General features: G+C 37.5%; 3 protein-coding genes and 2 non-coding genes across 5 annotated transcripts; 2 read left to right on the forward strand and 3 right to left on the reverse strand.

The window, feature by feature from the left end:
* The first annotated feature begins 1969 nt into the window (after positions 1-1969).
* Positions 1970-7527, forward strand: LOC113762464 (UDP-xylose transporter 3). The gene is made up of 9 exons (XM_027305926.1): positions 1970-2240; positions 2515-2573; positions 2665-2860; positions 4268-4452; positions 4981-5048; positions 5918-6050; positions 6263-6424; positions 6499-6771; positions 6937-7527. The coding sequence occupies exons 3-9, from the start codon at positions 2740-2742 to the stop codon at positions 7051-7053; spliced, it is 1059 nt and encodes a 352-aa protein (XP_027161727.1). The 5' UTR covers positions 1970-2240; positions 2515-2573; positions 2665-2739; the 3' UTR covers positions 7054-7527.
* Positions 7528-9457: 1930 nt separating this feature from the next.
* On the reverse strand, positions 9458-9549 carry LOC113752986. The gene has a single exon (XR_003464946.1). It is a non-coding gene; the product is annotated as a small nucleolar RNA snoR114 (small nucleolar RNA).
* Positions 9550-9554: 5 nt separating this feature from the next.
* On the reverse strand, positions 9555-9625 carry TRNAG-GCC. The gene has a single exon. It is a non-coding gene; the product is annotated as a tRNA-Gly (tRNA).
* Positions 9626-10388: 763 nt separating this feature from the next.
* LOC113778532 (40S ribosomal protein S26-3) lies at positions 10389-12430 on the forward strand. Its single transcript, XM_027323971.1, has 5 exons — positions 10389-10499; positions 10615-10707; positions 11401-11485; positions 11590-11723; positions 12161-12430. The coding sequence occupies exons 1-5, from the start codon at positions 10497-10499 to the stop codon at positions 12224-12226; spliced, it is 381 nt and encodes a 126-aa protein (XP_027179772.1). The 5' UTR covers positions 10389-10496; the 3' UTR covers positions 12227-12430.
* A 2256-nt stretch (positions 12431-14686) lies between these two features.
* Positions 14687-18786, reverse strand: LOC113774270. Its single transcript, XM_027318826.1, has 2 exons — positions 18344-18786; positions 14687-18095 (listed from the first exon to the last, which is right to left on the reverse strand). Exons 1-2 carry the CDS (start codon positions 18784-18786, stop codon positions 14687-14689), a joined length of 3852 nt encoding a protein of 1283 aa, XP_027174627.1.
* Between the last annotated feature and the right edge of the window lie 328 nt (positions 18787-19114).

Here is a 19114-nt window from a genome sequence, read left to right on the forward strand (position 1 = left end):
TCACCTAGAATGGTCAGAAACAAAAAATTATTATTCTAGGGTTTAATAAATAAGTCTGAATGGAATGTTTGCATGATTTTCAATGTTTGACATAATCAGTGTTCAGATATCAAAATGGAATATACTAAATACAAATTTGACTTAAATGAAATATACTAAATACGAATTAGACTTAATTGCCTTGAATTAGTCTATAGGATGTAATTTTTCTTATTACTTTTTTAATTTGTTCTATTATAGTATTTCCCTATATTACATTAAATTTTAATATATTTACTTCAAAAAAACGAAGATTGATGTCAACATTCTTGAATTGTAATGCTTGAATCATTTGTAATATATAGATTTTAAGTTAAAATTTTGCATTTACTGGCAATACAATTACCAATGTAAAATATAAATTACATGAAATCAAACAATTATAAATTATTTTTAATCTATTTTCAATTTTGATAAGATTCAAAAAAAATTATGGCACAAATTGTTCAAAAGTCAAAAAGTAAAATATCTTAAAACATTTGTTTCCTAGTATAAAAGAAAAAATATTTTAAATACAAGAAAAATTAATTATTATGAAAAATTACATTCAAACATTAATTGAGCTTACAAATAAACTAAGATATCATGATGCATTGTAAAGAATTAATGTTCTTTATCAAAGCATCTGTATAAAGTGTAAATTTAGGATGAAGTGAGGTGATTTTAAACTTGCAAAGATTATAAATCACATAATCTCCTTACATTGAAATAGGATTCCACCTCGCCCCCCCCCCCCCCCACCCCAAAAAAAAACCCAAAACAAAAAAAAAAAAAACCCATACCCATGAAACACAAAGCCATCATTTTTTACCTTAAGAACCACCAATGAAAAATGTCTTTTTAATTTTTTTTGGGTTAAAATATGTTGTAGAATAGAGACTCACACAGAAGCTGCAAATTCTATGCAAAGTGCGTAAATTTTGAACAAATGATGGTCAATCATTAAAAAGACTACTTGAGAAATTATCTATACCCATTTGAGTTTCAGTGGTACATTTTCCAAAACTAAAGACCACGTTTGGCAAGTAAGTTTTTGGGTGTTTGTCTAAAATTTTATTGTAATTTACTGTAGAAGTTTTTTAAAATTTTTTTAAAGTGTGTTTTTTTTTAAAATATTTTGAAGTGCATAGTTTAAAATTTTTGAGATTTTTTTGAGGTTACTATAGTTAAAGTTTTTAAAAAACTTGTAGCAAACAAATTTGGTAAAAACCTTGTATGCTAAACAAGGCCAAAATCTCAAGCCAACATGAACGGTCCCTAATTGTTTCAACCTACCGCCCAAAATCAAGGGCAATGGCAACTTTACCATGCATGTATTTCCGTAGCTACAAATTCTCTGTCTTCTTCATTTCTATCCCCAGAAGACCATTCCTCAGAATAGGCCCACTTTTTGGTAATAGCAAAAGATTTCCCTCTCTCTCTCTGGTCTTTTTTTTTTTTTTTTGGGGATACAGGTATTAAAATTTAAAAGTTTGACTTAGTGGCCAAGTTAGAATAGTGATTTTGCAACTAACATTAGCAAGGAGGAGTAGTATAAACAAATATATATGAAATATCAAGAAGCAAATGGACCCAGGTGAATGTGACCTCCACTTTAGGTCAGGGTTCAACCCTACTAACTCAAATTTGCTACGATATGTGGTTGGTCTTAGTTGACCATCTCCCCTTATTTCTTTCCCTTAGATTAGCCTAGTTTAGGTTATATGACATCTATCGTTGCAGAAAAAAAAAGAAAAAAAGAATGTGACCTCCACTTTAGATTCATCGGATAATTTTTGCATGAAACCCCCTCCCCGTATGGGCTATTACTCCCCACCCAAAAAAAGAAAAAAGAAAAAAGAGAGAGAGCCTCAGCTTGTCACTCGATGCAGCCGGAAACTCTTAAAAAAGTCAAATTTCCTCAGCACTTTTTCCTGGTCTTTATTTAACCACCACCCCTCCCCCCTCTCCCTTTCCCTCCTCAAAATCTCTCCCCGGGGAAATTTCTTTCATTAAATAATCCCAGTAGTTTAGTATTTCCGATATAGAAATATATTGATAGACACATTATAGTAGTTCAAAGTAGGGAGTTAAATTGGATTTTTGTGTTTACCAAATTCGCTGACTACCTAAAATTTGGAATGATAATCATAATACAGTACTGGCGTAGTGTAAAACTTCATCATCAATTTCAGTGATCTGATTTGCTTGTTGTTCCTTAGGTTGCTCTTCCTCCTCTCTCTCTCTCTCTCTCTCTCTCTCTATATATATATATATATATATATATATATATGTCTGTATGTATGTATTTACACACGCTAATTGGAGAATTGAATTACAATTCTAATTTTACTAAGGGTTTATGGATTAAAAGGCAGCAGATCTAGGGTTTTACGCAATGCTGATTTTAATATTCAACGACAATGCTGAATTTTTATGCCTCCCTCAGTTTGTGATATATTTATTGAATCTTTCTTTATTGTTGTGGTTTTGCAGTTTGAGCTGGATTTGTTTTATTCGTTTTCCGAAATTCCGGAGACAGTTTATGAGTTGAGGTATTTTCTCCATTTTTCTTTCCATAAAACTTGAGTTTATTGCTGGAATTTCGTTGAGTGTTTGATGGAGGTGTGATTGTGTGATGAGCAGATATTGCGATTGGGATTTGGGGATTGGTGATTGGTGATTGCGAGTTAAAAAGAATTGAAGGAAGGGGAGTTGAAGATGAGCGAGGGGCAGAGGTTTCAGCTGGGGACTATCGGAGCTTTGAGTTTATCTGTGGTTTCATCCGTTTCGATTGTCATTTGCAACAAGGCTTTGATCAGCACGCTTGGTTTTACTTTTGGTCAGTTTCAAAATTTATTACCCTTTTTCTCTTCTGGTGATGTTTGTTATTTATTTGATTCACGGTTTCGGTTTGTGAGTGTCAAAATCTACTCATGTGGAGTTACATCAAGCATTTTCTATTGGACCGGAAAACTTGAATCTGCAGAAAGTGGATCTTATTGAGTTATGTTGTTAGGCGATCAAATGAGAATGCTGCGAACTAGTTACTGCTGTATTGGAAGAATTGTTCGATTATTTTCTTTATTACTATGTGCTAACGTAAGGAGTAGTGATGTACCTTCTGCACATCCTTGAAATATTCACAAATGCTGTACTGGATTTCGTTTTAGACTTGCCTATGCTGCCGAGTTGATCATTCTATTGGATACGAAGCAGATTGTAGGAGCTGGTTTATAAGACTGCATACGTCAAGAAGCTAAAAGAACTTGATGTCATAACCACGAATGAGAAAGACTAATAATCAATCTTTGCCGCAGATGTAGAATCGAATATAACATGCCCCATTAGCCTTTTTCATATCCAAGATATTAGCTGGCAGCATCTGTTTCCTTATTTTGATTGATTTCCTCTAATACTGATGTTGAGCAAGTAAAAAATTATTAGATTGACTAAGCTCGTCTCTGATTTTTCATTTAAGGGATAACAATTATGAAGGATATACATTGCTTACGATATTTTGACATTGATTGACAAGCAAGAAAAGATGTTTCGCTCACTCATATGTTAAATTCATGGTGACTGGCAGCCTATATGTCGCGTCCAGTAGCCAGCTTCTTTTGGAATTGTCTGGTATTTTCAATGATAAACCTAGTTGCTGGTGTTTTTTAATGAGCATCAAATATCTGAGCAAGCTACCAGTGCCTATCTTAACTCTAGTAAGAAATGCATTTGATTCAGTAGTCCAAAGGATTCATTAGACTTGAAAATCTTTTGCTTATCAAGGTCTTTCATGAAGTCAAAGGAATATTGACATCCAGTCTTGCATTTCAGACCTGTTCAACTTCACCACTAGATGAAAATTTATTCATGTTAAAGTTATTTACTGTTAATGTCCTGAAGCAATGACTATGAGTATGTTTGGATGCCTAATAAGTTGTCAGAATGTGGACGTGCATCATCTTAGACCCCCTGCATTTCTATCCTTAAATAGGGAACTTTTTGATGAAACGAAAAATTTGTGGTAGATATCATGAACTCTTTTATGTTCTTTGTCACCTTTTCTTCTGATTATCTACCTAAGATGGACATGTAGATGTAGTTCTTTATTTGAAAGAAATAATAAGGATTTGGATGATTTTTTCTAACAAAATACCTCATTTGTCATTATCTTATGGGAAAGTATCACAATTTGTAATTTTCTTACAAATATTGATTTTTTCTAATTTAATCTTATCTTGCTTTTCAGCTACAACTTTGACAAGTTGGCATCTCCTGGTCACCTTTTGTTCTCTTCATGTGGCATTATGGTTGAAGCTGTTTGAGCACAAGCCTTTTGATCCCAGAGCTGTGATGGGTTTTGGGATACTGAATGGATCGTCCATTGGATTGTTAAATCTTAGCCTGGGTTTCAATTCAGTTGGTTTTTATCAGGTTAAGTTCTTTTCTTCCAATATGCTCTGAACTTTTGGTTTCAGGGTTTTCTTGTTTCTTCTTTTTCCTGTTCACTAATTGCATGCATTTACATTGTGCAACTTGATTCTATTTCCCTTCATGATCCATGTTTCCAAAGGACTGAGGTACTCGATTACTAGGCATAATTGGTGGTATATGTTTATGTCCTGTTAGAAAGAAGAAGCGTAGTAATAAGCAGTTTCATCTGATGTTGTTTACTTAGTTTTGTTGTCTTTTATTGTTGAATGTTGCTGAGGATTACTCCCTTGCTAATAGAGGTTGATGGTGTCGAAATACTCTTGTTGAACATTATTGGAATATCAACTTAGTTTGTTAATCTGTAATGCACCTGATGTCCCTTCCAGCATTCTAGAAGTTGACATAAATCAATTGAGTTGGTTTACTGAATTATGTCCATCTCAAGTTCATTTATGTACCATCTGTATACATGATTCAATGTATTTGGGTCATTTCTGAAAATTTTTCCCCATCTTTATTGCATTGTAGATGACAAAACTGGCAATCATTCCCTGTACAGTTCTTTTGGAGACACTGTTTTTCCGGAAGAAGTTCAGGTGAAGTTTTAATATCTGTCTCAATGACTTCCAGAATGTGTTTCTTTCTTGGTATGATACTTCAGCTGATCATTAATGATAAATTCTCAACTGAAGCTAGTTCTATTTATTTGAAATTCTTCCTGTTTTAGCACACTAATTAGCTTGTTATATGCACCGATTTTTTTCTGGTTAAGTAATGGCTGTTCAAGTATCATTGATAATTGAAATGTCTGTGACGTCTTTGATGACAGTCTTTAGATGGTCTGCATGATGTGCAAAGTCTAATTTTGTCCAACTTAGTTAATCTGGTCAATTGTTGGACTTGTTCAAAGTGATCGTAAGTTGTTTGTGATGTTTCCTGTTTTAAACTAAAGCATAGATGCAACATGAGAGTTAATCTACAAAGCATTAGAAGTCTAGTTTCATGCGTTTCTTGATGACTAGTCATACACAAAGTTCCTTTTCTTGAGTATATTGTTCTTCATGCTGAGATTGCAATTGCTGTTGCACTTGGCTCAGTGGTTGAAAGAAGTTATGGTAAATGGATTGAGAACCTACCCCTGAAAAACAAAGATCAGCATTTAAAAGCAAATAATAGCTCAGAGTCATTCTATAATGTGAAGTATTCATTACTTTTTTGCATGTCTGAGGAGGCAAAATTATATGCCCTGTTATCAACTGATCAATTAATACTGCTCAGTTTAGTTCTCGCCATTATTAATGCATGCACTTGCAGTTGCCTCTGCAAACATGTGCTCTCTTGTCTAAAGCTTTTGTACTTAATACCCTGTCCAGTTAGGTTTGATTGAGGGATATAACATTCTTCAGTAGAAAATGTTCATTTCCTTGCAAGTTTGCATATTAATATACATTACCACAATTTGCAGTAGGCATATCCAGGTCTCACTGGGCATTCTTCTATTGGGTGTCGGAATTGCAACCGTGACTGATCTGCAGCTCAATCTTGTTGGTTCTGTCTTGTCACTGCTTGCAGTTGTTACAACTTGCATCGCTCAAATTGTATCCTCCATTGAACTTGCTTTTATTTACTTTTTATGTTTCTTCCTCCTCCTTTAATTTATCGAAGAGAAGGAAAGAAGGATTTCCTGCCATTCTCCATTTCCATATATTTAAGCAAATCAAGCTAGAAAACTAAATGTTGCAGAAACTGGAAGTTTCTTTTGCATAGACAAAAATTCTACTGAATGAAAATCTTAACTAATTTCTGTCAGATGACAAACACGATTCAAAAGAAGTTCAAGGTGTCTTCAACCCAACTTTTATATCAATCTTGTCCCTATCAGGCAATCACACTGTTTGTTACAGGACCTTTTGTTGATGGACTGTTGACAAATCAGAATGTGTTCGCCTTCAAATATACCCCTCAAGTGCTGGTAAGCTTCAAAAGCATTATTGCCTGCAATAGCTGAATACTCACGGAACATTAACTTTTTCCTTTTAACTGCAGGCTTTTATTGTTCTATCCTGCTTAATTTCAGTTTCCGTGAACTTTAGTACCTTTCTGGTGATCGGGAAGACATCCCCTGTCACGTATCAGGTTCTTGGACATCTGAAAACTTGTCTTGTTTTGGCATTTGGCTATGTCCTCCTGCGCGATCCATTCAGCTGGCGAAATATTCTGGGGATCTTGATTGCCGTAGTTGGGATGGTAGTGTATTCTTATTATTGCACGACTGAGAGCCAGCAAAAGGCCTCTGAAGCAGCAGCACAGTTGGCTCAGGTATTTGGTTGTTCATTTGCTGTTTAGTTTTGTGTGGTGGATGTTTTTTCTCTCAAAGAGATGGGAATAGAAGGCAATCTGCATGTGCTTTCCAAAATTTTTGGTGCAATCGATTTGTAAAGAAACTAATTTGTCCCATGTTTTATTCTTGCTCTTTGTTTAAAGGCGAAGGAAAATGAATCTGATCCACTAATAAGTGTAGAAAATGGAGCAAGCATCTTAACTGATGGTGGTGCTGCAAAAGCCCCAGGATGGAATTCAAACAAGGACCTGCGGGCATAGTAACTCATCCCTGGTAATCAACTCGTGCCTCCACAGTTCCAAAGTATTGGGTATAACCCTTATAGCGATGAAGATGTCGCTGCAAAAGATTCTACACATTGTAGAATATATCATGAGCTTAGGCGCATTTTAATAGACCGGTGTGCGTCTTCTGTCTGGTAGCTCTGAGCTAAAAGATATAAGCAGTTTTGTTATTCAGGTGTGGCCTGTCGAGTATAACTTTGCCAGTTTAGGGGGTATCCTTGGTCCCGTCGAGGAAAGAGTCTTCCGTGGTTTTTCCCCAATTCTGCAATCGCTTTATTGTCGTGAAGCACACCAAGGTGTGGTGGGTATCATAAGCATTCTACCGTCGGAACTTGCATTATTTTTAGCTAATCCTACTTCGATAACATCATCATTTGCATCTCCAGTTATACATCAATGTTACTTTTGGCTCTTACTTGAAATCTCCAAGTTCAAAAAATCCTTTACTTTCGTGTTGCTTGATTATGGGTCCTGGTACTGGCGCTCCCATTATGGCCGCCGCTCGCGCTCCACTCGCCATTTTTAGTATTTTTTGTGATCAAATTGCCCACAAGTCTATGAACCCATCATCAAGGCTATTCCCTTGGGCCTGCATTAATCCCCACCACCCTCGTTGTCTCTGCCTCTGCGGAGACGATATTGATGGTGATGGTGGCAAATATGGGCGGGTTGGGCTCAAAATAGAATTACTAACATGGGCTCCCGCCCAATTTGAGCGGGATCAATATTGGGTGGTCTAGGTTGGTTCTCCCCAAACACCAAAAGTGCTTCTTGTTATATTTTTATTTATGTTGATCCAATACATCTGTACAAACTTAGGCTTTGTTTGGATTCCTCTGTTTTTCAAATACTAAAATTTTTTTAAAAAGTACTCTAAAAAGTAGTTTAAATTTTTTTTAATGTTTAAAAAATATTTCAAAATATATTTTAAAAACTCTACTACTCTTAAATATTTTAAAATATTTTCTAAAAATTCTGCTATAATAAAATTTTTCAAAAACACCTCCAAAAATCGCTAATCCGAACGGAGCCTTAATAACCTTCTATTACTTTTTTTTATTTCTCATTATTTTTTTTTGAAAATGGCTAAAGATGAACAATTATCAAAAAAACAAAAAAAAGGCAGACCCTATAGCGATACTAGTTTCTAGGATTGGGTTGAAAAGAGAAAACTGAAAGTTGCTAGCTATTTATTCGATTCTACTGGAAGACGTGTGGCTAGAAAGGAAGATTTCAAAGCCAAACCAAGCGACTACATGAGGTGTTATGAAAATGACACGTTTAATTTTACGCACAACCCTACCAATATCATTGAGGAAAGTAAAATTAGAATTTTCAACAAATTATTGGAAGTAATTCGCTGTGTTTTACCCGGGATGTGTACATTTTGAATGAGTTGTGATCATATATACAAGTTCTAATCAACTTCAATTAAGTTTGACAAACCTCTCTGTTCAAAAGCCAAAAAAAAAAATAATAAAAGGAAAAAAAAAACTTTGATCTCGTGCTGTAGGGTGTTGATGGGATTAGTTGATTGCTTCGTCATCAGGAAGGAGGTGGGTGCCTCCTTGGGGTTCATTGAGGCAGGCAATTTTGGTTCATGGGATCAACTGATAGACAATATGAACGAAGAAGGTGCAGCTCTGCAGGGATCTGGATGGGTTGTAAGTCCTTTCTTAAAGTACCATTTTCTAGCGGTCGATATTCTTCTTTTTCCCAATGCAACTACACCGTCTTTTTCATCAATTTGTTGAAGTAGCACTACTGCTAATGAAGGAGTCCTAAAATATCTTTTTTAACGTCTCGTTCATTTGCAGTGGCTTGCACTTGATAGAGAATTTAACAGGGTTCTAGTTGAAACCACGTTGAGTCAGGTAGCTGGTTATCCAAGCAGGCCCTGAGTTCCATACATTTTACTATCGATATATTTTAATGCCATAATCCATGGATAATATAGAATCTAACACATTTCATGAGTACAAGACTTTCTTCTGTTCATTATCTGTTTCGTTAAGCAAAAAGAAATACTCAGTGAAGAAAGAAATGTATGAATTACATAATACCTGAACAACATCTGGAATGTAATGAACTGGAAATATGTCAGTCGAGTTTATTATGAGGTAGGTAGAGTCTCCTTTGAGATAAAGAAGGCACGGAAGGAATTCCAGCCACTGCATCTTGACAATCCAATGAAGCTTTATGTCTTTCTGATGTATATTTTCAGTGTCATCTATGTTTAGGTCTTAACATGTGATCATCGTGGAAGGGTTATTTTTGTGTGAGAAATGAGCATTAATGACCTTTGAGGTAGTTTATATCATGTGGAATTGCGTTTACTTTTGAAGTGGGGCTAAAAGGAAAAATGCCAAAAAAAAATTGAGAGCTCGGAAGCGCTCCATATCGTCCGTCCGATGGTCAGACGAGTGGAAAGACCCTTAAGCTTCCAGAACAGCGCATGGTTCTTCACGGCTCTCAAATGCACCAGCCGGGAATCGAACCCGGGTCTGTACCGTGGCAGGGTACTATTCTACCACTAGACCACTGGTGCTTGTTGATTGGAGCGCCATAGTGAAAATAGATGTTTTCAACAGCAAGGCCACAAGCGCAATAATTAAGTTGCTGCTTGCGGCATAGGATTGAGAACAAGAAAAAGACACGAGAGATTCGTTTACAGATTCGAAGAGATCAGGGGAATCGATTTCACATCCAGCGAACAAATATTCTGATTGTTATTCTCTGGGGGGGGGGGGGGTGAACGAAGGAAATGCATTCATCTTCAAAATTGTATAATATATACTACAAATTTGTAAAAAGAATGACGTCCACAGTGCATGAAAAGCATTTAGAAAATTTTATTGCACTGTAGAATAGCGTGCCTGTTACGTGCTACTATAAATAAATTGTTTGGAATGGAAAATCTGTAGATTATAATGACTTGTGAATGTAACCAGCATTTCCAAGATTTGGAAACTTAATGATGCATGGATGGAAAGAAAAAAAAAATATTCTTTTTTTTCAGAAACATGCGGCTAGAAAGATATCTCCCAGGCCCAGCGAAAGATGAAGAGATGATCCTACAATTAATGCATTTCAAAACTCATACAAGATTACACTCGAATGGAGGAGGTTAGAAAGGGTAAAACAAAATGGGCCTCCGTTGGCTCATATGATGCAGACCTGTTTCACCATCGGGCCCGTTATGTTTTTTCAAGTATAAACCCGTGTATAGCTACTTGCTGATGGTCCAAATCCAAATCCATCATTTGGCTTGTAGGGCTTCAGAACTCCCGCACTATATAAGACTTCTCAAGGTGATAAGCCTCTCGCACTTTCGGATACTAAACTAAACCCTAGCTTTCTCAGCAGAGCCGTTCAGCTCCGGAGTAGAGACCCTTTCCTCTTCCACATCATTCAGCCGAATGGTAAAACGATCACTGTCTAGTAACCTAAATCTCGATCTATCTGACAATTTCCATATATTTCTGCAATAATTTCAGTAATATAAGTTTTTTGTTACAAAATTTTATTTGGTTGCAGACTTTCAAGCGAAGGAACGGTGGCCGCAACAAACACGGCCGTGGCCACGTCAAATTCATCCGCTGCTCCAACTGTGGGAAATGCTGCCCCAAGGTCAAGTTTCTTCTCTTCCTCCTTTCGATGTGGAATTTTTACTTAAGATTTTTCAGCTATATATATATATATCTATGTATTTTATCGTCTGTTTTTTTTTTTTTAATTTGCATAATGTTTGTTTACCCGTTGTAGATGTGCTTGAATCTAGCAACGCTTATTTTCATGTACTCGATTTTTGCATAGAATCTGATTTTTGGTGGTACTTTGTTGATTTTCTGTAATTCATTATGGTGGATATTGTTGTAGTGCTTTTCTTCAGCGATACTGGTAGCTTAGTTATGTACGTAATTCCAATTTGTTCACTATCTAATCTTATTCAAATTGAAATAGATGCGGATGTACTACTAGGTCCTGTATCATGATCCAGAGATTCTGTCTTGAGTCTATCATTTAATCGCGATTGTACTACATTGGTCAGTTTAAGTTTTGTAGTGTGAATTTCTGCCTTTAGTTTGATGTCTGGATAACTAAATCATTTAAGCTTCAATTGTTTGTTTCTGCTCGTTTCTCAATTTCTGTCCATTACTATGGTCTCTCTGCCCGTTAATGAAATGGGAATAAATTGGACTTAGTTGATGATGATTTAAATGATGCCTTAATTTGAATAATATGTAAAAGTGTTAGTTGCTTTAATTTGGTGATATGTCGATCAATTGGTAATAGTATGTCTTTTTTGGGTACTTATATCAGGACAAAGCTATCAAGAGGTTTCTTGTGAGGAATATTGTTGAACAGGCTGCAGTTAGAGATGTTCAGGAAGCTTGTGCTTTTGAAAGTAAGCATTTGATATTGATATTTGCAATCAGATGCATTTTTTCCTTTATCTTGACTCAATGTCTAAGTGGATATAAGCTTTTAACATTTTGTTTGCTCCTTAAGTGTACACCCTTCCCAAGCTCTATGTGAAGATGCAGTATTGCGTTTCATGTGCAATTCACTCCAAGGTTGTGAGGGTCCGTTCTCGTACTGATAGGAGGATTCGTGAGCCTCCACAGCGCTTCAGACGCCCAAGGGTATCTTTCTCTAACCTTTTTTAATGGTCTGGACTTGTTAATTTGTGGGTCTTTTACTTGCTTTTGTTAATGACAACTACCTTCTTAAGTTCTTGACTGTTTCAGCCCTCGTGGGTCCTGATACTAGTAACACATTCAAGGGGGTTTAATTCAGTTTGGCTTGCATGTATTTCTGCCCTTGGATTATTTAGGACCAGTTAAATATTTAGAATTTCCCGTGTGCTTAAGGTTTTGTAGCCTTCTGGTTTTTATCTAAATAAGCAGTCGTGTGCTAGTGTAACAAGTTTGCCATGTACATTTTGTCCCCCATCTACCCGTTGCTTGTTTGTAACAATTAAATCTGCAGTATTTTTGGTCAGAACTTGATATGTTTTGGGTCAGCATTTCCATTTTTTGGTTTATGGAATCATTTTTCTTATGCTCAATGACTAATGCAGGATGATTTGCCAAGGCCTGGTCAAGCCCCTCGCGCTGGTGGTGCTCCCAATGCTCCTCGTGCATGAAAACTTAGTTCATAAAATACTCTTATCATTAGGCTCTGAATTTTAGTTTTTTGGGATCGTTCTTTGTGCCATCTGGATACTTTCATGTTACTCTTTTAAGTTTGCTGAATTAAATCCGAGTTCAATTTTAGCATATCGAATTTTGTTATCCAAACAAAAAGGTTCTTAGTTCTGAATGGAGATTTCAAGTGTGGTTTAATTTCATCTTTATCGACAAAAATTTATTCTGAATTAAAAGCTCTTTTCTTCTTGTTTGCGTCCCAATTGTAACCGACCTTCGTTTCAGTTAGATCCGTCAGTTTTGTTTCTTGGATATAACATATGCAAGTGGTGTGGCTGGGCTTATTGTGTCTAGAGGGTTTCTCGGGGTTTGTGGCATCAATCAGCCAGCTGAAAAGCTATTGAAGTTTGGACCAGGGGCAGGGACTGAGAATCCCTCCTCTCTAAGCAACTGAAGAATTCACTGGGCTCCAATACCAATCACCACTCATATAGGGAAACCCAAGTTGGCATCCAAGGCAAGAAAACAAAACTTCAATGGAAGAGGGATAGAGGCGGTTGCACATGGAGTAACTTTGTGGAGTAACTTTGTTTGCATATGGTGGTATAATTTTGTTTGCATATGGTGTAATTTATTTATTTTTAATAACGTGTAACTTTAGAATAAAATTTTGTGAGTTACACACATGTTATTGAAATCAAGATATAAGATAAATTTTGGATCGTATAATTTTTTTTTATCAAATCTTGACCGTGAACTGTGAGACAATTCCGTTGAAGTTTTGCTTTCTTGCGTTGGGTGCCAGCTTGGGTTTCCCTACATGGGTGGTGAGTGGTATTGGAGCCCAGTGAATTCTTCAGTTGCTTAGAGAGGAGGGATTCTCAGTCTCTTGCATTCAAATGCAACTGGAAAAAGTCCAATTGTGGCTTTGAGCAAAAGTAGGTTCCAATGAATGTCCAGCACCAGAAAAAGAAGTTCAAGTGATGTTTTTGCAACCGAGCGAGAGAAATGGAATCCTCGTAAATACCTGTTCTTCCTTATCATCTGATGTGTCCTCCTGCACGGAGAAAATCTGCTGATGCATCATAGCTGAAATTAAATATCGATAGCGCTGGTTGAACCGGTGCAAACGACGTTGGAACTAAAAGTTTCGGATTTTGGAGCAGATACTGCGACTTATGGCAGCTACGTGATACCGCAAAATCCCACATTTCTAAACGGGTAACGCATCGCCATTCACAGCTTTCAAGTTAGCTTGTATTGTGCATGGAAGGGAAAGGCAATGGTCCAGCTTAGAATCAAATGAATTTTATTTTTTTTATTTTTTTAAAAAAAATTTCCATGAGAACCTATTTTTCTGTATATTAGGTTCACACGCAGCGCAACCTGAATTTCCTTTTCTCGTACATAGTCAATTTTGTGGGATGTGTCGGTTTGAAAAACGATTCTAAACGTCTCACAAACACCACATTAGCAAAATATGGTCTGTCTATCTGGACCACTTTATTCCTCGATAGAGTGGTCCTTAAAACAACGAAAAGGCTTGGTTAGCTATATAAAACGCCAAATCTTTGACAATCCATTTCAAGATTTTATTTTTTTTTAACTTAGATGCGCAAAGCTCTAAAACCACTGAATGAAATTTAATAATTCCTTTTAATATGTAGCGTGCTGGGAATGTCCTGTTCTTTAACCATTTGATTTAAAGAACCCATTTTTTTTTTAAAACCATCCTTTCACATACAAACTTAATCACCTAATTGCCAGTAAGTAAGACAAATTGGTAAGATCTTCATAAACGAAGTTAACATTTAACCACTGTATTATTTTATTTTATACAAAATATCTGAAAGTATATGCCGGATTGAAGAATCATCGACACATGTTTCGTGCAGGCCTTCCGTATTATAGGTTGCTATTCTGAAAGAGTCTTATTCTCTTCTTCTTAGCTTTTGTTCTTTGTTGATAGAATGAGAACCAACGTAAAACACTTTCGAGCTTTTTAATGTGGATTTTTTTTCCTTGGGAAAAAAGAATTAATCCCAAGTTCAAGCCAACTTCGTGCAGTTTCGGATGGATGTGGCAGTCTCCAGGTAAATGTAGTCTAATATTACTCTCTCTTTTTTTTTGGAATAAAATTACATATAACCCACTATTGTGAAACCAATACAAGTATTAAACTAATTTAATAACAAGTAACATAAAGTTGGAATGGACTCAAGCTTGATGAGACTTGAATTAAGGAGTTCTGTTGATTTTTTTAATACTTAAATCGCTCAAAGCACTGCAATCAAATGTATCAAAAGTAGCCTTTGCTTTTAAGTGGGCTTTGGGCTTGAAATAGTTGTGCGAACATAGCACACGATTTTTTTTTTTTCCGAAACGATATTAGAACTATATTGATCATCAGTTAAACTTTACATTTGGGGCAAAGGCCCCTCATTTCTTTACAAAAGTGCTCAACAGCACAGAGGATTGAACCATTCCTCATCATGAATAATGCCTAATGCATAGTCTCCAACTTTAATGCTAATATGATTATCAACTTTAGAAATTGCACAAAACGAGCACATACGAAACAGAGCTTTCAGGCTTAGAATATCATCAACTAGAGTATTCAGTTTGATATTGGAAGCTCTTCCGGAACAGATTTGCTGAATGAGTTGCTTGTTGCAGCTCTGTATGATGACTTTCCTCCAGCCTTTGACTGCTAACTTACTCATAGCTAGCTTGATAGCCTCAGCTTCGTCCAATTGTGGACAGTTGTAGCTTCTTTCATGCATTGCCCAAGCCGCCACCACCACATTTCCTTTTGACATAGCAGTCACCCCTATTCCCACCTCATTACTGTTCGGGTTCCTTAGAGCTGCAATCTTCACTTGGACCACCTCTGCATCCTCTACTTCTACTCCTTGAAACTGGTTTGCAGCTGTTTCTACTGTGCTCAATTGCTCTTTGTCTTTGTACACTTCACAAAACTCTATCCACTCCTCTTGAGCTGTCTGAATTGTTTTCAAGGCATGCCTTTGGTTGTTGTTGAATTCCCACTCATTCCTACTTTTCCATATTTGCCATAAGATATTCACCGTTAGACCCAGATGTTCATCACCAGCCTGTCTAGATCTGGCTCCTGCAATTTCATTCCACCAGTCCTTGAAACAGCCTTGTTTCTCCCTAGCCCCCTCCCATTGCACTGGAGCTATCTGCCATACTTGCTTGGCCTGTCTGCAGTTCAAGAGTGCATGGTCCACAGTTTCCACCCCCTCCCCACAGACTTTACAGATGGGATCTCCTTTTTGCGTTCTACTAAAGATTACTTCATTGACTGGGAGAGCATTGTTTATGCATTTCCACATGAAGGTCTTCAGTTTGTGCTTGATGTTTAATTTCCAAAGGCAAGTCCACATCTGCTTTGATGAACTGTGTCGGCTTGTACCTGCTCCATCATAACCATTCCTTTCCCGGATTTCCTTTTCTTTCATTAGAACCTTGTAGCCCGTGTTCACTGTGTATTGCCCCGTTGGAGAATGTATCCAGAAATTGCTATCTTCCTTTCCTGCTAAACTGATGGGAATGCTTAAGATCTTTTCTGCATCCCTTCCATTGAACGTTCGGAGCACTACCACTCTATTCCATCTCCTATGAGTGATTAAGTCCTGAACTTTCTGCACTTTGCATTCTGGAGGTTTAGTTGTTGAGGGTCTTCCCTCTTTGTTTCCTACTATCCACTTATCCTCCCAAATATCAGTGCTAAGGCCATTTCCAATTTTCTTCCAGGTGCCATCCTCCACCTGCTGCGTAGCTCCCCTTAGGCTCTGCCAGATCCAGGAAGCATTCTGAGGGCACTTGCTCTTGAAAATGGAACCAGTAGGATAGTATTTGGCTTTCAGGACCTTGGAGGCAAGCAGATTTGGATTAACAAGCATTCTCCATATCTGTTTGCCTAGCAAAGCTCTGTTGAAGTTGACCAAATCTTTGAAACCAAGTCCTCCCTGGTTCTTTGCTTGAGTTATTCTCTTCCATGAGCATAAATGCATCTTATCCTTTCCATCATTGTCTCCCCACCAGTACCTTGCCATCATTGCACTCAGTTCCTTGCATAGTTTCAGAGGCAATTTGAAGCATGACATAGCATATGTAGGCATTGCTTGAGTCACAGCTTTTAATAAGACCTCCTTCCCTGCTTGGCTTAATAACTTCTGCTTCCAGCTTCCCAAATGCTTGTTCATATTGTCTCTGATGAAACCAAAGATTTGGTCCTTCGTTCTTGTTATCACCATTGGAAGACCCAGGTACTTGCCTTGGTTGACCATTTGGATATTTCCCAATCTGCAGCATACTTCTATTTTTTTGCTATGTTCCATGTTTTTGCTGAAGAAGACAGAAGACTTCTCAAGGTTGATCACCTGTCCCGAGCTCCTTTCATAGGCCTCCAGGATCCTCCTTAGCTCCTCTGCATGCTTGGTGTCTGCCTTACAAAATATTAATGAGTCATCTGCAAAAAAGAGATGTGTTAGTCTAGGTCCATTCCTACTGATTTTGAGCCCAGTAAACTGCTTGTTCTCTTCAGCACTGTCCAGCAGGTTTGAGAATCCTTCTGAGCACAGTAGGAAGAGGTATGGAGAAAGGGGGTCACCCTGTCTTATGCCTCTTTCTGGTACAACAAACTCTTTCACCTCACCATTTATATTGAATGAGTAACAGACAGATTCAACACATTTCATGATCCATCTAATCCATCTACTGCTAAAGCCCATTTTTTGCATTATGTCCCTCAAAAATTTCCACTCCACTCTATCGTAAGCTTTAGACATGTCTAGCTTAACAGCCATGTATCCCTCCTTCCCATATCTTTTGTTTTTCAGAAAATGCAAGTATTCATGGGCTATGATGACATTGTCTAAGATTTGCCTACCGGGAATGAAAGCAGATTGGGTTTTACTGATGCAAAAATTTAGCACCCCTTTTAGCCTATTAGCTAATATTTTGGAAATCACTTTATATAAAACGTTACACAAGCTAATAGGCCTATAATGCTTCAGGTTTACAGGATCTTTAACTTTGGGTATAAGGGAGATTAAAGTATGATTCAGAGCTCTAGGCAAGGAATTGGAATGAAAAAAACTTTGCACAGCCTGGATAACATCATATTTGACAATACACCAGAATTTCTGGAAAAAAATGGGTGACATACCATCCATACCAGGTGCAGTGTCAGGAGACATAGAAAAAAGAGCGGATCTGATTTCTTCTTCATCCACACCTCTAGTCAGTTGATCATTCATGCTCGCAGTAATGGTGGGTGGAATGCCTCTAAGGATCTCCTCAGTACTACCATTCCCCTTGCTAGTGAACAGCTGTCTGTAGAAATCTGCAACTTCCTTACCCAACTCCTGTTCATTCTCAGTCCAGGAACCATCCTCTCTCTGTAAATTCAGCATTCTATTCCTCCTCCTCCTTCCCTTCACATGAGCATGAAAGAATTTAGTGTTTTTATCCCCCTCCTTTATCCAGTTAATTCTTGCTTTCTGGTGCCAGAACAGTTCCTCCTCCTTGTACGCCACCTTCAATTGATTTTTCAGGTCCACTATTTCTCTTCTACTTTCCATATGAGTATTATACTGAAGCTTCTCCAGCTGAGATTTGAGCTGATCAATTTTCTTTTTGGCATTACAGTTGGAGTTGTTCTTCCACTTTAATAACTCAATCCTGCAGTTTCTGATTTTGCACTTGATCCGGAACATTCTTGATCCCTCAAAAACTTGGTCCCATGCATTTCTGATCACATCCTGGACACCTTCTTTCTTCAGCCATCTCCTGTCAAAGAAAAACCTTTTTTTTTCCTCTGCCTCTCCTCTGGCTTTGTATCTATCATCAGCATACTATGATCTGACGCGAAGGTATCCACATGTGTGCATTTTACTTTTTCAAAAACTAAGGACCAGTCTAAGCTACATAAGCCTCTATCCAGGCGCTCTCTGACCTCCCCTATCTCCTCCCAATTGTTGCTCCAGGTCCAGGGGTTCCCCTCAAAACCAATGTCCACCAGCTGGTTGTCATTTATAAAATTTTTGAAATCAGAGAAACTCTTCTCCTCCCTCCATCTACCCCCTCACTTTTCCTCATTTGAGAGGATATCATTGAAGTCTCCTGCTATTATCCATTTCCCTCCCCACAGCCTTTTCCTCTCCTGGATCACCTTCCATTGGCTTTTCCTAATCAGATTATCGCAGCTTGCGTATATTCCAATGAACCACCATGTTGTCTTAGTCTCAAAATCTTCCACCTGAGCTTCTATAGTAAAAGCAGTTTTGAGAATCTCTATAATTTTTACTTCATCTTTCCACATCAATGCCATGCCCCCCGACCTATTCATAGACTCTACTACACAACTATTATCAAAAAACAACTTCTCCCTTACTGTATTCATGTACCTTTCTCTATTTTTTGTTTCACTTAAGAACAGCATATTAGGGGAGAGGAGGTTGGAGACCTCCCTCAGATGGGGAATTGTCAAGGTGCTCCCAACACCTTGGCAATTCCACACCAGAACTTTCATTGGGGTTTGGGGGCCCAGAGTAGGCTGGTCCCCTCCTCCTCTTTTTCCTGATCAATAGAGCATACCACCTCGCATCCTTTATTTCTTTTTCCCCCTATCTCCCTGCCTTCAGCATCTTCCATTTCCTCATCACATAACTGAAATTTCCTTTTTCCCTGACCTCCTGAGTCTTTGATATTGATGCAGATCTCCTTTAGGGGAGTTCTTCTCTTCAAAGGGGATCTTAACTGCTTCTTCAACCTCCTATTCTGTCTAGAGACAGCTTCTTTCTTCTTGTCCTCAGCCATAAGGTCCAGTAAGGTGATTTCACTTGTATTCTCCTCAACTA

The sequence above is a fragment of the Coffea eugenioides genome, chromosome 1 (assembly GCF_003713205.1).
Source record: "Coffea eugenioides isolate CCC68of chromosome 1, Ceug_1.0, whole genome shotgun sequence".
Taxonomy (NCBI): Eukaryota; Viridiplantae; Streptophyta; class Magnoliopsida; order Gentianales; family Rubiaceae; genus Coffea; species Coffea eugenioides.

Coding starts and splice junctions, on each gene's coding strand:
- LOC113762464 (XM_027305926.1), top strand. CDS start 2,740: ATGAGCGAGGGGCAGAGGTTTCAGCTGGGGACTATCGGAGCTTTGAGT. Junction 4,453..4,980: donor ATTCAGTTGGTTTTTATCAG/GTTAAGTTCTTT, acceptor ATTGCATTGTAG/ATGACAAAACTGGCAATCAT. Junction 5,049..5,917: donor TTTTTCCGGAAGAAGTTCAG/GTGAAGTTTTAA, acceptor CACAATTTGCAG/TAGGCATATCCAGGTCTCAC.
- LOC113778532 (XM_027323971.1), top strand. Junction 10,708..11,400: donor GTGGGAAATGCTGCCCCAAG/GTCAAGTTTCTT, acceptor TACTTATATCAG/GACAAAGCTATCAAGAGGTT. Junction 11,486..11,589: donor GGAAGCTTGTGCTTTTGAAA/GTAAGCATTTGA, acceptor TTGCTCCTTAAG/TGTACACCCTTCCCAAGCTC.
- LOC113774270 (XM_027318826.1), bottom strand. CDS start 18,786: ATGAAAGTTCTGGTGTGGAATTGCCAAGGTGTTGGGAGCACCTTGACA. Junction 18,096..18,343: donor ATCCTCTCAAATGAGGAAAA/GTGAGGGGGTAG, acceptor TGCTGATGATAG/ATACAAAGCCAGAGGAGAGG.